At 41.4% G+C, this 14,497-nt stretch overlaps 1 protein-coding gene across 1 annotated transcript in view; it reads left to right on the plus strand.

Moving 5' to 3' along the window:
- Nucleotides 1-6,471: 6,471 nt before the first annotated feature.
- The window catches only part of LOC105676363 (netrin-1-like), a 170,371-nt gene continuing 162,345 nt past the window's right edge, over nt 6,472-14,497 (plus strand). Inside the window, exon 1 of the mRNA XM_012374165.2 lies at nt 6,472-8,585. Coding sequence (XP_012229588.1) covers nt 7,205-8,585 — 1,381 coding nt within the window. The 5' untranslated portion in view covers nt 6,472-7,204. The remainder of the gene's footprint in view (nt 8,586-14,497) is intronic.

Genomic DNA, 14,497 nt, shown 5'->3' on the forward strand with positions numbered 1-14,497 from the left:
TCCGCTGGTTTTCTTATCGCGCCATATTCCTTTTGTGCGTTTTATTTGGGCAAACAGAAGAAAATACTTTTTATTGCGATATTTAAAGTAATATGTAATTATCCAGCTAGCCAGATGTTAGCAATGTTCGCAGATTGACAACAAATTTGATCAAATATTGCTAAGATTTTGCTCACTGGATGGTTTAATTATTTATCTCAAATCTTAGACTCTTAGTATTTTTTAATGTGTAGATACTTTATTTGACGAGTTTAAATCAAATAATAAAAATGTCGATAATAAATATCTTTTCCAGAAAGAAATTGAGCATCAAGTTATTAACTCTTCTAGAAAAGTGTACACTTAATCAGCTTTATACTACTTAAATATTTTAATCGTGATCTATATTTAAAAATAATACCACTAAAATCAAAACAAAATATATATATATTTCTTTTTTCTTATCTTCTCACTCAAAGATTTAAGATAAAATTTAAATATATCATCGATATATTTATCGAATGATGAAACGCAAATTACTCCGAGCTGTTTGCCACGGCGTGTCATCTTTTTATTAGTTTCAGGCATAAATTAGTTCCACTAAAAAAGCGACATTCGGCGGGGTCGAGTTCAAGGAATATTCGCGTGTAGCCCGTTCGGGCGCCATAAATTCGTTGACTTCACATAGGGTTAATCCTAGAATCGTGAATGTCGGCACGAATCTCGTTCGTTCCCGAGGATTACGCAAGACGAGCCGCCCCGGTTACAGGCGGTTTCAGGGAAGTCGCCGATAGACCACTTGAAGAAAAAAAGCAATCATACGCATACGTTAATCAACCGAGGAAGATGAATCGTTCGCCTTCTGTTACGTTCTACCCTCTGGAATTTCCGTGGGAACTAGTCCAAGGAATTCACGAATCTCTATTGTTCCTACATCTCGTTTCCAAGCTCGTAAGACGCTTCAGAAGTATTCATTTTTGATTCCTTGCTCTTTATTTTTTGTCATTAATTATTCAAAAATTGCCAATATTACCAAAATCTCGGTAGAAAAATTTACATCCGTAAGGATTATTAGAAATAAAATTTTTTATTTGTTACATATTAATATTTTCGTAGAAATCTAATTTCTTTTCAAATCGCGAATTTTTTTCGCAAATTTGTTTTTAATTGTAGTCAATACACTAGATAGAAGAATTCTAATGTGTGTGTGCGCGTGTGTGCGTATGTCCAATTTATAAAATAAATGGAAAGATTGCACGGTAATTGCAATAATACGAACTCTTTTTTTTCATGCGCTTAACAGTGCGTGTCTACCGGCCCTACCATTATCCACGGTCGACCGACACACGACTTCCGCGCGACGGAAACGGTATGAAAGGCCGATCCGCAGAAGAACGGAAGGCGCCCGGAGAAAAGAGTATCCTGAGCTCGCAGCCGGGGTGAGAGGATATTGCGATCGGTCAGCGCGATGGCGATTGCGTTTTCAAGTTTTAATCCGGCCCAGGGCGAGGGATCTAAGCCGAAAAGCCCGCAGCCGCGAACGTCATCACGGCCGCTTCGTGCCCGTCTAACCGCTCGTCGAGATTATATTAATTCGATTAATGGATGCCATCCATCGTCGGCGATGCCCACGCGTCCATTGGACTTCTCTCCGGCTTGCTCGTTCGCCCGCTGTTCTCGATGCCCGCCCCGAGGTTTGATGAGAGATACATAATTTTGCTGTGATCGAGGCGGAACCAATAACGTAACCAAAGGTACGCAAATTCGATTACGTTTACCGCATGCATATTAACATTTATTAATTTGCTAAAATCGATTTATGTTTATAATAGATAAATACATAGACCATGTTGGTAATCTCTGTTAATATTTGTATTGATTATTATTTGAGATAAGTGAAAGAAAGAGAGAGTTATGAATGCGAGAGTTGATAGATGTAACAGTTACTAATTATCGCATAAATTTGATAAAATTATTTCTTATTAATATCAAGATAATAATTTTTATCAAATTTACGACGTTACGCGCCAATTTATGTGATTATTGTAATGAATAGTTGATGACAATCGCAACAATTGTAGCAATTACTATAGATTAATGCTATGTTTTTACGTAGAAATGAGTACATTTCCTCATTTCATTAGAATCAAAGATTTTTTTAATTTTATTAAAGTTTTCTCGAATTTAATTAAAGATTAAAGTATTTCATTTATTCGCATCTTTAAAGTTTAATTTGCGAAAAGATTTTTATCACTGATCTTAAAATTATTAATGCCTCAACATTTAAATTAGAAAATTTGACGAAAATACTATTATCAAAAAAGATTTTTCTTGTTTGATGAGGGATATTAAAAAATTAATAATAAATAATTGTATCATGGTGCAAATGTTTTTGGAGTTATATTAAAAAATGAGATTTCTCGAAATAAGCTTTTGGAATACAATTGAGTAACAAAATGCTATTATTCAATCTTAATATTTATTTTAGATTTAAGTGAAATTTATTATTTCAAAAATCTCATTTGAGATAAACAAAACTGTTAAGTATTGCAATAAGATATCAAGTAATCAAAGAATAAGATTGAAGTACAGTATTCCGAGACACCTTGTGTAATAATATATACTGTAAGGGATGAATCTCTCACTGCTTAATGAATAGTTGATGACAGCGGCGGTAATCTTTGACTTCGTAAAAATCCGTCGGTCCATTTGCCGTCGGGCTAAATGAATAATTGATAGGCAGATCGTATTGCGATTCTAGAACTGCTTTTTACAAGATCCGCGAGTCGATATCGTTATTTTTGGATTAACAGTGTATATTCGCGACTTACGTGCATTCGCCGGCGTCAGCTATTAGACTGAAAAATATTACATTGGGATTTTATACTGTTTCAAAAGCTAAACCTGTTAGTTATAGCCCGTTTACATTGCGTGATTTATGCGATGATACGGGATAAGATCGACTGGTATAAAAATTATGAACTATATGTAATTTTATATTGCGTTGCATCTTCGCAATACCACGGTCGCTATAAATATCGTAGAGCATAAATAATGCTTCCCGCTATCTTCCTGGTATCTTGCGTATTTCATAGCACTAAAATGCGCCAGTCGCGCGGTTTCTAGTTATTAAAAATTATTAGATATCTGTTATTTGTTTTAGTTTTTGCTTTGTGCTGTCTATATATCAAAAAATATACGTATGTACTTTGCTCTCGTATAAAAGAAGTATCGTTTCTGACGATACAAAATATTTCAATGAAATTTCAGCGGCAGTATTTTCTCATAATTATGAACAATTATGTGTATTGTAAGATTCCAATTATGAGTTTACGAATTCCGTAAGATATTATTATTAAGCATTATTATTTCAGTCGTAAAATACACTCTCGCGTGCGAGTATGTACATCCTAAATAATCCTCCCCGATTTTCGGCGTTGAATGCGGAGCTCAAAGGCCAGCAAAAGGAGAGCGCGTTTTAACGCGATGAGGTAGCGCTCTGTGAAAAGCATTCCAGCCGCCACCTGCGTTGAACGCCATAATTATGTTTCTTGTGCGCCTGCTTTTGGTACGAAGCGTTTGGATATTTTGCCTGGACGGCCTTATGCTACATAAATGCCTTCTGTCAGACTGCAAGGCGCCCTTAAACGGTGGGCCCTTCGTTTTCATGCGCCTTTCATCTCAGGCGAGTATGTACAATTCCGCCAACGCGCCTATAGCCGAGCTTTTTGTAGGAATATTGTATATATTTAAATATGCAGAATCGATAATAGGCATATTTGATGGACAACTCGGATGTTCCTTTCTAAACGTGAAACGTGAAAACGGTTTTTTTGTATTAAAATTTGCATTGAAAGTTGATGGAACGTTGTATTTCCCAGTTTTTAAAGCTTTAGTGTTGAATTTACTCCAAGTCAAAATTCTGTTAAAGTAAAATTTGTTTTACTTGCTTAAAATAAAAGTTCGTTATTTCTTATTGCGTATATTTTTCTAATGATTAATGATGAATGTCAAAGAAAAAAAAATTTAAACAATATCCATACAAAAAATTACGCAACTGAATAAATATCGCACGGTTGACTTGAAAAGCCCTATCGAATAAGACCGAAAAGAAGTCTGTACCTTTCACCGTTTTCAAGGAAATCACGAAAGGCAGAATCGAAAAAGTAAAATATCTCACAAACGAAAGCGGATAGCTGGGCAAACATATATAATAATCAGTGCACGTCATCTGACTTTCGCAATGTGTGAAAAGAGAACGCATATCCTGTCTGTTGGCAAGTCTATTAGCGAGCAAATAAATTTTGTATCTCGAGTGCCTTTACACTCTCGGCAAAGAGGTATACGTCAGCGATCGCGTAAGTGTTGAAGGCATAGTTATCACTGCCGACGCTAGAATCGTTGTTAATAAAAAGAAGGTTGCTCCGAAACAGTGTGAGATTCACGGGCGGCAAAAAAATACTACAACAGATACTTTAGGTAGACCGGACTCGTGTCGGCCACGCGGAAAGATTCGCGGTTGACTTAATTCTCCGGGACCTATATTTATCGTATCCAACACCAGATTTCGAGCTGTCAAGTCAGACGAGCCAACGAGGCCTTTCCACGTTGCGGTCCAACAGAAGTTCGCGTGACGGCAACAGACGTCGGCTCTCCTCTCTCCACTCACGTCGTCCCTCCTCGTCAATTTCCCTCTTTCTCTCTTCCGTATCCCTCTCTTTTTCTCCCGCATCTCCGACCGTCTTTTCTTTTTTTTTCTTCGAGCGCCAAATCGACGCCGTCGACCAATGGAGCGGCAGAAAACTCGCTCTATAAGCCTCGCACGCAGCCGAACCCGTCCTCGTCTCTCCCGACGAAATTGACGGAAGAAGAACCCTCTCGCCTGCGGGGATCACCGTGAAATAATCCGTGGATAAATTCCTCGAAGACCTTCCTCTCTCGCAGACCAGCGGCGAGGCGAGCGTTCTTTACGATCCGCTCGCGGCAATCGATTCCGTGAATGAACATGTCCCATTGACAAGTGATATTCGATTGCTTCATCGGTGCCGATTGCGTCAGCCTTAATTAACGATATGCATACAAAGTATCCCGTAACGCGTTTAGTGAAACGATGATCGGAGAATTGGAGAATTGAAATGATACTTTCTCATCAAAGATGTCAAGACGTCACTAATTTAACGAACGACAATAAGAAGAGGAAAGTCTCGACGATTTTGAGAGATTTCTTTAAGAATAGAAATAAATAAAATTTTTACCCTTTTAAATGGATTTTGAAAAAAGATTAACTTGAGTTTTAGATATTGAAATTTTAATCGCGAAACAAGAGATAATATCGAGTTGAATTTTTATACGAGCAAGTCGTTTTTGTTCGTCAAGTATTTCTCGACGTTGGTAAAATATCTGTCTACAATTGCATATGCCTTTGTATGTTTGTTGTTTGCTCAGCCATTCATATTAATTATTCGCATCCACGAGATTATGCATTAAGACGTATTCTCTTGTTATATTATCAAAGATACTGCTACAGCAGAATTTCGGTATATTATATTGGACAAATTAAATTGTAATTTCTGGAAAAGCAAGACGATTCGTTAACCAGAGCCAATTAGACATGGTATTACTGAAATTAATCAATAGAGACGATATTCAGCTGTGGATTTCAGTGTATAACGGAAATGGATTACATCGAGTAATATTATGCCTGCGTATATAGAGGGACGATGGTGGAGCAGGCAAAGACAAACTAATGTACATGTATTATACACTACCTGCTATGCAAAGACGATATATATAGGAGATTGACATAACATTATATATCGCATAACATATTGATGCGTAAATTCTAATCATGTAGAATCATTCATTGCGCAATGCTTCGAGAAACTAATTATTATACAAAATGCGAATCGACCGAGTAAACTACTTTCTAATCAAGATAAAGAAAGAAATAATATCTTTCTAAAGATATTTCCCGCTAAAGATCTTGAATAGCGATACCAGGGGAAATATCTCTTTTTCAAATATATAACTATTGAAGTGAAAAAAACTTCTCATTTCTACGTATAAACGTCTCTTATGTAATATTATTACAAATTACCCGAGTATCTCATAATGTTATTATTCATTATTCACCCCAATTCGTCTCCCTACACAATTATCTCTCCACCTCGTACAATCCGAAAGCAACGAAATCCCAAACGCAAACGAACCAACAGGTTAACGTTTAAAGCCGCCGAAACGCGGACGAAATAAAGGAGACGAAAAAAGAAAATCACGCGATGCCCCCAACCTCTCCCGCAAGGAAAGCACCCTCGGGGCCAGTCCACCGATTCCGGCAGCATCCCTCCGTGCTGGATCCACGATGGACCGTCTCTCGCGTGGGGGGCCGCGACCGCGCCGTCTGATTGGCCCGCGCGATCTTTCGCGTGCGTGCAAGCGAGAGCAATGCGTCGTTCGTCGAACGGAGATGCATAGAGAGGGGGGTACCACGCATCGGCGTCTCCCCCCCGGCCCGATGTTGGGGGGGGAGGCCCGCAACCGGAGAGGGACTCTGGCAGTTCGGATGCGCATCGTGCGAGGACGGCGTTTCAGTTAGCGGCGAGCCGCTGTCGAGATAAGGTGGTTTTTATCGTCGGTTTTGGTTTTAACGTATCCGATCGTACCCGATTTTCTCGCTCGCTTTTTCGCGCCCCGGCAATACGCGGTCTGCCGATCGTCTCCGGATCGAGGTGAGACGCGTTTTCAGAAAATTGCAAATCGATAGATTAAGTTCGCGCGGCTCCGCCGAAGTGAGAACACTTTCGAAGCGGTGAGCCAAACGGTTTCTCGGACCGCAGTCCAGTTCAGTGCGAGCAGTGTATTAAATCTCGTGGTAATAAACATATATATATATTCATATATATATATATAAATTTATTTCGTCGCGACTACATGTGTTTCTTGGCAAGTGCCGAATATAATGTGAACCGCTGAGTGAGTGGGATACAGATAGACGGACTGCAGAAATTAAACGGCGCGACCGGTGTCAAAATGAAGCGGAGCGGTGCTTAGGACCGATCGCGTCTCTCGTGCCCTCTTCTCGCAGAGGGGAAAGTATAAAGGTAAAAGGAGAGGTGAATAACTTGGTGGCGATCGACACTTGCGACCGAGCGATCTCGACGTCTAGCGCGCACCTACAACGGAGCACAGCGGCCGAAGAACGACACGGCGTTCACCACGGTGCAGCATGACGGAGGAACTGAGCTCACACCGATCCTGCCGGTCCTGGATCGTCCTGGCGGCGATCCTGTCCGGCCAACTGCTGCTCGCGCAGCAGGCGCGCGGCGAGATCTACGCCAAGATGTTCTCCAGCCAGCAGAACCCGAGCGATCCGTGCTACGACGAGGACCGGCCGCGGCGTTGCATACCCGATTTCGTGAACGCGGCGTTCGGCACGGCCGTCGAGGCGTCGTCCACGTGCGGCACCGGTGGGCCCACTCGCTACTGCGACGTTACCGACGAGCCCGGCGGCACCACCGGCATCGGGCACTGTCACGTGTGCGACGACAGCACGCCCCGACGACGATTCCCCGCCAGTTACCTGACCGATCTCAACAATCCGAACAACATCACCTGCTGGCGCAGCGAGCCGCTCGTCAGCTCGCAGAGCTTCTCGGCGCCGCCCGACAACGTCACCCTCACACTCTCGCTCGGCAAGAAGTACGAATTGACGTATGTTAGTCTGCAGTTCTGTCCGCGCGCCGCCAAGCCGGACTCCATCGCGATCTACAAATCTATGGACTACGGCAAGACCTGGCAGCCATTCCAGTTTTACTCGTCGCAGTGCCGCCGCGTGTACGGCAGGCCGAATCGCGCGACCATCACCAAAGCGAACGAGCAGGAGGCCCGTTGCACCGACAGCCATCGCTACACCGGCGGGGACGGCTTCGGCCCGGTGGGCAGGATCGCCTTCAGCACCATGGAGGGTCGGCCGTCCGCCGGCGACTTCGACAACTCGCCGGTGCTGCAGGATTGGGTCACCGCCACCGACATCCGCGTTGTGTTCAACCGACTGCACATGCCGCAGCAGCCGCCGACCTCGGAACAAATATCCCACAATGGCGGCGAGGATCATCACGTGGCGGCGATCGGTCTCGAGGAGCTGACGAAACGCGAGCGCGAGCGCGAGGAGCGGCTCAAGAGTCAGAAGAACGCGATCTTGCACGCGCAGGATCCGCTGGTCACCGCGCTGCCGTCGGTCCACCAAGTTATCGCGCCCCAGGAGATGCAGTCGAACGACGCGATCGACGCCGCGGTGAGGGATATGGGCTTCGTACCGGTCACCGTCTCCACGACCACGACCACGCTGCCGAGCGGCGCGGTGATGGTGGCGGCCGGCGGACCGGCCACCGCCACCATGGCGCATCACTACGCGGTCTCGGACTTCGCCGTGGGCGGCAGGTGCAAGTGCAACGGCCACGCGGCGCGATGCATCCCCGGCAAGGACGGCGAAATCGTTTGCGAGTGCAGGCACAACACCGCCGGCAGGGACTGCGAGCGCTGCCGACCCTTCCACTTCGACCGGCCGTGGGCCAGGGCTACCGCCAGAGACGCCAACGAGTGCAAAGGTTAGTGGAAATGCAATTTCCATGCTCGCGCGATCATAATAATAATTAGCTTGATCGGCTTGTGCACGCCGAACGCGCATACAAATGCAGGTCACAATGACGAAATAATCAGAGAGCTATAATTGAAGTCGGAGGATAATTTTGGAATAATCAAAAAGTACGCGAATTCGAACCACGTTTGCGTAATTACGAATCGCGCGATAATTTATGCAGTCTTTAATACGTAATTTGGAAAAGATATTTTTAGAAAAAAAATTAAAAAATCTTGCATTATATGCAGCGTTTTCTAATTTTTTATAACAATCAACTCGCCAATTCAACTTATACTAATTAAATTTCGACAAGACAAAAGTCATGCATAAATCACTTTGCTTAAGTACATCGGTTGATTCCTCAACGCGTAATAGACCTCAATTGGAGTTAGACGCGCTCGAATACCGACGATTATTCAAACTGCAGGACGTATAACTGCAATTTGATTCCGAGACGGCGTGTGGGCTTTAGGCGCGCAGCAAGATGTGTTTTCGAGGAGTTTGAATTGAGTTATATGGATTTCGGTAGTGGCGTGTATTACAACCGGAGCGAAAAGGAGAAGCCAGACAAAGTTATGTATTACAATATATATATACGTAAACCTCACAATGAATACTGCGAGATTTTGACGATCGATAAGTACATAGACAACTCTCTTGTTATGCAGTTCCGCGGATCAGTTAGTTGTAGCGTTGTTACAGAAATTAAGGCACTCACAAAGTACTATGCGCGTCCTAATTAATATGATATATTCAAGAGTGTGCAATCGTTTATGAACTATGTTACACTTGAATCTTTCGGCAAAATTTTACAATTGCTCGTAAAAATTTCACGCTTTCAATTCAATTTCCAATTTTATCACAAATGGCAAGTTTTGGAAAAATATTATTATAGTATTCAAGGTACGATAATTGAATGAGTTGTGCAAAAAGACATGCAATTTTACGTTAATCATATTTATACACACCCAAATATGAAAAAAAAAAATAGATATGCAGATGCATATTTATATTTAAAATACAAATTCTAATAAATAACATCACAATAGTTGATATGAAATATATTACTGTATGTTTCTCCACCCTCTTTTTTTATAAAAACGATTTGGCGCATTCATTTCAATATCAAGGATATTTCGATATTCCGAAATACAGAGCTGGATCGAGTCGACGACACTGGGGTGCCGCCCCAATAGGGAATCACCATATGCGTTGTTTTGTAGTAGGTTAAATATCTGTATACTGTGTTTACGAATGCAAAATTAAATGAACGATAGAAGTGCAGTCACCTTTGAAAGCTGGCTAATCCTTTGTAACTTCCGGGACACATATTACTTTTGACCGTAGCGGAGTGGGAAGAGAGATTGCGCAACGCGCATATTAAACTGTTATCTGTCACCTCGCGATTGTCGTGTCGTTTAACGGTGACTAATTTTTTTAGCGATCTTGCTCTATTCTCATCGGGTTTTGTTCGTCATCGCTTTTCCGCAATTCTGTTCTTCTGAAAAGCAATTTCTGCGATATCCCGATATTGCGTTTCTAATTTTACGAGCTCGCGCGGCATAATTAAAATTCTTTAACGCACAGGCGATAACCTCTTCTTTATAAGATAGTGAACGTGTAAGTTTTACTTTACTTATACGCAGGATATTAATTCCAAAGTTTTTCTTCCATAAACTTCTAATAGATACTTCGTAGCCTGCAATATTCTTGGCTATCTTGCCGATGCATAAAAAGTACGAAGATATTGTCACTCTTTCTTCTGCAAATTCTTCGATAAAATAACATCTCGGATATTATTTTTCACTATTTTTGACTCAACATTAAATATGTTGCAAATAAAATCTACACAAATGTTATTAACAAACAGAATACAACAAATTTGTGAAATAAAGTATACGAAACTTTGTAATTTTATCATTTGCATCGAATTTTGATAAATTTTGCTCTGTGAATTTTCTTCTCGGAACTCACATTCTGATTCTAGTTAACGTAAATACACTGATCCGCGTTTCTTTTTTTGCTCACTGCACAAACGGTATTCTTTTCGATTCGTCACGGATTTCAGGACTACGACAATAATCTCTATGAGACTCTCCAGAAACGTCGGGCGTATCCAAACGCTCGTTATTCAACGGGGCCATATTTATTGAATCTGGGATCGGGGATCGTGGGGTGCGTATCCGGCGCGTATAGGCCTCTCGAGGAGTAAAAAATAAACACCAAGAAGAACCCCAGATTCGCTCGATTCCGCGTCCCTTCTTGTCTATTCGTCCCCTCGCTCGCTTTCCCCGCCCCACTTCCTCCGCACTGTCTCTCTTCGAGGGACGATCCCGGGGTTGGGCCGTACTTTCGGGGCTCACCCCTTAATTCGAAGCGGCGAAGCGTTGCCCCGCGGAGACTGGTATCGCGGAGACCGCGTAGCCGAAATCAAAAATGTCGGAGGGTGAAACCACCCTCGAAAATCGTTTCGAATCGATAAGGGACGCCACCAGTGTTCGCGCGCTCTACACGCGCCTCGCACCCACGCGGTCTGGATTCTCGCGGGGGCCGCCGCGACGAAAAATGTAATCGGATTTAATTGGATCGGCGATTGCGGAAAGACACCCCTGTTTATCTTCGAGTGAGACGGAGCCGGCATTCGCGAGCCGGAGAACGTGCGATAAATGGAAGGTGCCGGGAGCCGCGGTTTTCACTCCTATCAGCGAGCTTCGCATTTGTTTGTATCAAAGCCGAATTTTAATTCGTATTTTCTGTGGAGATTTTAACAAAATTCTTTGGATAGTTACGTTGCGAGATATGTTGGCTCGCTGAACGTATTGTTAATCCTGCTCTGATCCTGCTAGAATGATACAGTATTTACAAATATTTTGCAACAGTTTTTCATTTCTGAATTTATTCTATAAATTTCAAAGAGGTAATAAACGTTAAATAAACAAATATTTTCACGCATAAAAGAATAACTTTTAATCTATGTTTTCTTTCGAAAAACATAATTAAATCATTGAACTATATCTTGAAACATTTTCTTTTCTTTGAATGTCGTCGAAATTCACGGTGAAAAAACAATCGCTGTTGTTGCAACGTCAAAACATTTCAAGTTTGAAACCTGCTTTCTAACGACAAGCAAGCGGAGAAAATCACAGCGTTGATTAAACGTAGACGCCAGCACGAAATATCTGATCCGATTGCGTACACAACAGCGCGCTATTCGAATTAATTAAATAATTGACTCGCGCCGAACCGTAACTAACGTTCTCTGCACAGTAACACAATGCTCCATGCAAACAGGAATCGCGCGCGAAGCGCGGCGGAATGGGAGGAGGGTGGAGGAGGATTATCGATTTAATGATACTCCGATTAGAAAACACGTCGGGGTAATTAATCACGACCGGTGTCGCGCGTTGAATGAGAAACGCGAAATTGCCCCGTAAACAATAATGCCGCGGTCGTGCGAAAAATGAAATGCCATTTACGAACGATCGATCGAATCAATAAGTCGACGGTGCTCGACGTCGAACGGTGCCGCGATGCGATCCGACGCGATCGGTCATCCGTAAGCAGATTGTCCACCGCGCGTCCACGCCGTGCCGCGATTGTCGCGTGAATCGTTTCTCCTTCATCGTGCACTCACCCTTCTTCGCTCCACTTCGATATTGCGCTTTCACGCGTGTAGATAACCGCCGGCTGATTTTCTCGTTCCGAGAGAAGGATATCCACGTGGAGGAACGTTTTGTAATTCGGTTAAATTAAATGAGAGATTATTTCTCAGCGGTATGTTTGCGAAGAAAGCGCCATTAAGCGCGGAATATTTACGACCGTGTCGCATCAATATTATCTGTGTTTTGCGAATCGAGAAACTCGGTCGCGCGTCTGATTAATTAATCGATGCTAAATAGAAGTTGAATTAATGTTCCGAGCATTGTTTGTATGAAGATCTATAACATTCATATTCACATATTAAATTCAATTTGCGCAATTTACAAGCAAATACGATCTTTATTATTGCATAACGTTACACAACGGGTCAGTTATCTTTGATTGGATCGATCAATATCGCAAGGCAAATAAATTAACATATCGATGTTTATAAGTCAAATTCATGTTTTGCTACGAATTGTATTTGTTAAAAATTGTTTAGAAAGTCAAACAAGTGTTATTTATTTATCACTGTTCAGGCTATAGTATAATTCGTGAAGAGATATTTTTTATCAAATAATCAAAATAATAGAACCACCAAACTTATTTAGCGTTTATGATTTTGATTTATTGTATCCGGGCTAGAAATATTTGCATCTCCCCTGCAAAATACGCGGCGTCTGCCTGGACTATCGCGCGCGAAATGCTTCCCCTTCGTATCGTAATCGATGTATACGAGTATCGCATACGCGCGTGTGCATGCGTGCGGAACGTCAACTGCGCGATAAAGAAAAAAGCTTTGCGCGGCGCATTACGTTCGAAGAAATGTCGCCATTAATTACCGCGGTTAATTAATTTCAGACACGAGAGAAATTGCGCGCAATCGAGCGCCAAATCGGGCTCGAGATCATCGTCCCCTTCGCGCCTCTTTCTCTCTCGCTCTCTTTCTCGCTTTCATTTGCCGCGGGTCAGTTATCTTTGATTGACTCGTTTCGAAAATGTTTCGTTTGTATCGGAAAAAAAACATCTCTACCTATTAATTAATACGTGCCGCGAGCCAGGCAATTTCTCTCCGAGTAAAATTGCGTAAAGTGTCACATACTTGGTGAACAGTTAGTTTTTTGTATTTTTCGACCAATTAATCCGATAAACCGCTTTTCCAATTTACGATTTATGCAAAGTGACTGTACCTTTGTTTTTGTAGAATTTAATTAAAACAACAGAATAACAATTTTGGAACGTCCAAGATTAAAAAAATAAATGCTTACAATTTATACTCTTGATGTATTTTTTACATTTTTAAAAGAAAATAATTGTTCAGATATCTCTGAAAAAAATTGGTATGATTACTTCTTTTACAAAAAGAAGAAAATGATAAAATGGCACAATTAGACACAAAATTACAGTAATATTCCGTTTAATGATTCTTTATAATGCGCTCATAAGATAAGAAAGCGGCATTAATTTTACGAGTGGGTGTAATTGGCAATGGTATGAAGATAATTGAAAATGGGAGCGTTGTTCAGGGCCGATTACACACAACAATTATCTTTTGAGTGGACTAGTTAAGATAATAAGAGGCAAGAGTGATGTTCTGGTTAAGAAGCTTCTTGGTTTGAAGTTTATCGTTTATCGGTCAAGGCTATAAATGCATCGTTGAGTTATATTAACATCTTGTTGAGTGATTAACATCTTGTTAAATCCCTAACGAAAGAAATTGTTGCGTGAAAGAAAATCTCGCGTTCATCTATTAAGAATGAAGAATGAAATTAAGAATTAAGAATGAATCTGTTATGGATTAAGAATTATAATTACGCGATTGTAGCACTTTTATAATGGCTGCGTTATGATGTTGATAAAATATAGAGCTACTTTTATGGCTGTGCGCACGTTTTTCTATGCACGTAACGCTCGGCACTTTATTACATCGATCGTTTCTTCAACAACTACGTAAAGCACACTTGATAGAACGACAGCTTTAGTTGCCTTCCTCGAATGGGAAAGATTGACAGTTGGCGAACTATAGCTGTATGTGTGATAGATTCTATGACAACTAATTTTTGTTACGTAGAAAACCATTTTTATATGTTGACTATTCGAAATATGTATTATTTTTATTTTGTAAAAATTCATTAAAACAAAGTTCAATAATAATTTAACTTTTATATTGATGAAAGGAATATAAGTAATATTTTTCACTGAAAATTATTCAAAGGATTTTTAATTAAGGAGCTAAAATGT

Source organism: Linepithema humile, chromosome 3 (genome assembly GCF_040581485.1).
Source record: "Linepithema humile isolate Giens D197 chromosome 3, Lhum_UNIL_v1.0, whole genome shotgun sequence".
In the NCBI taxonomy this organism is placed as follows: domain Eukaryota; kingdom Metazoa; phylum Arthropoda; class Insecta; order Hymenoptera; family Formicidae; genus Linepithema; species Linepithema humile.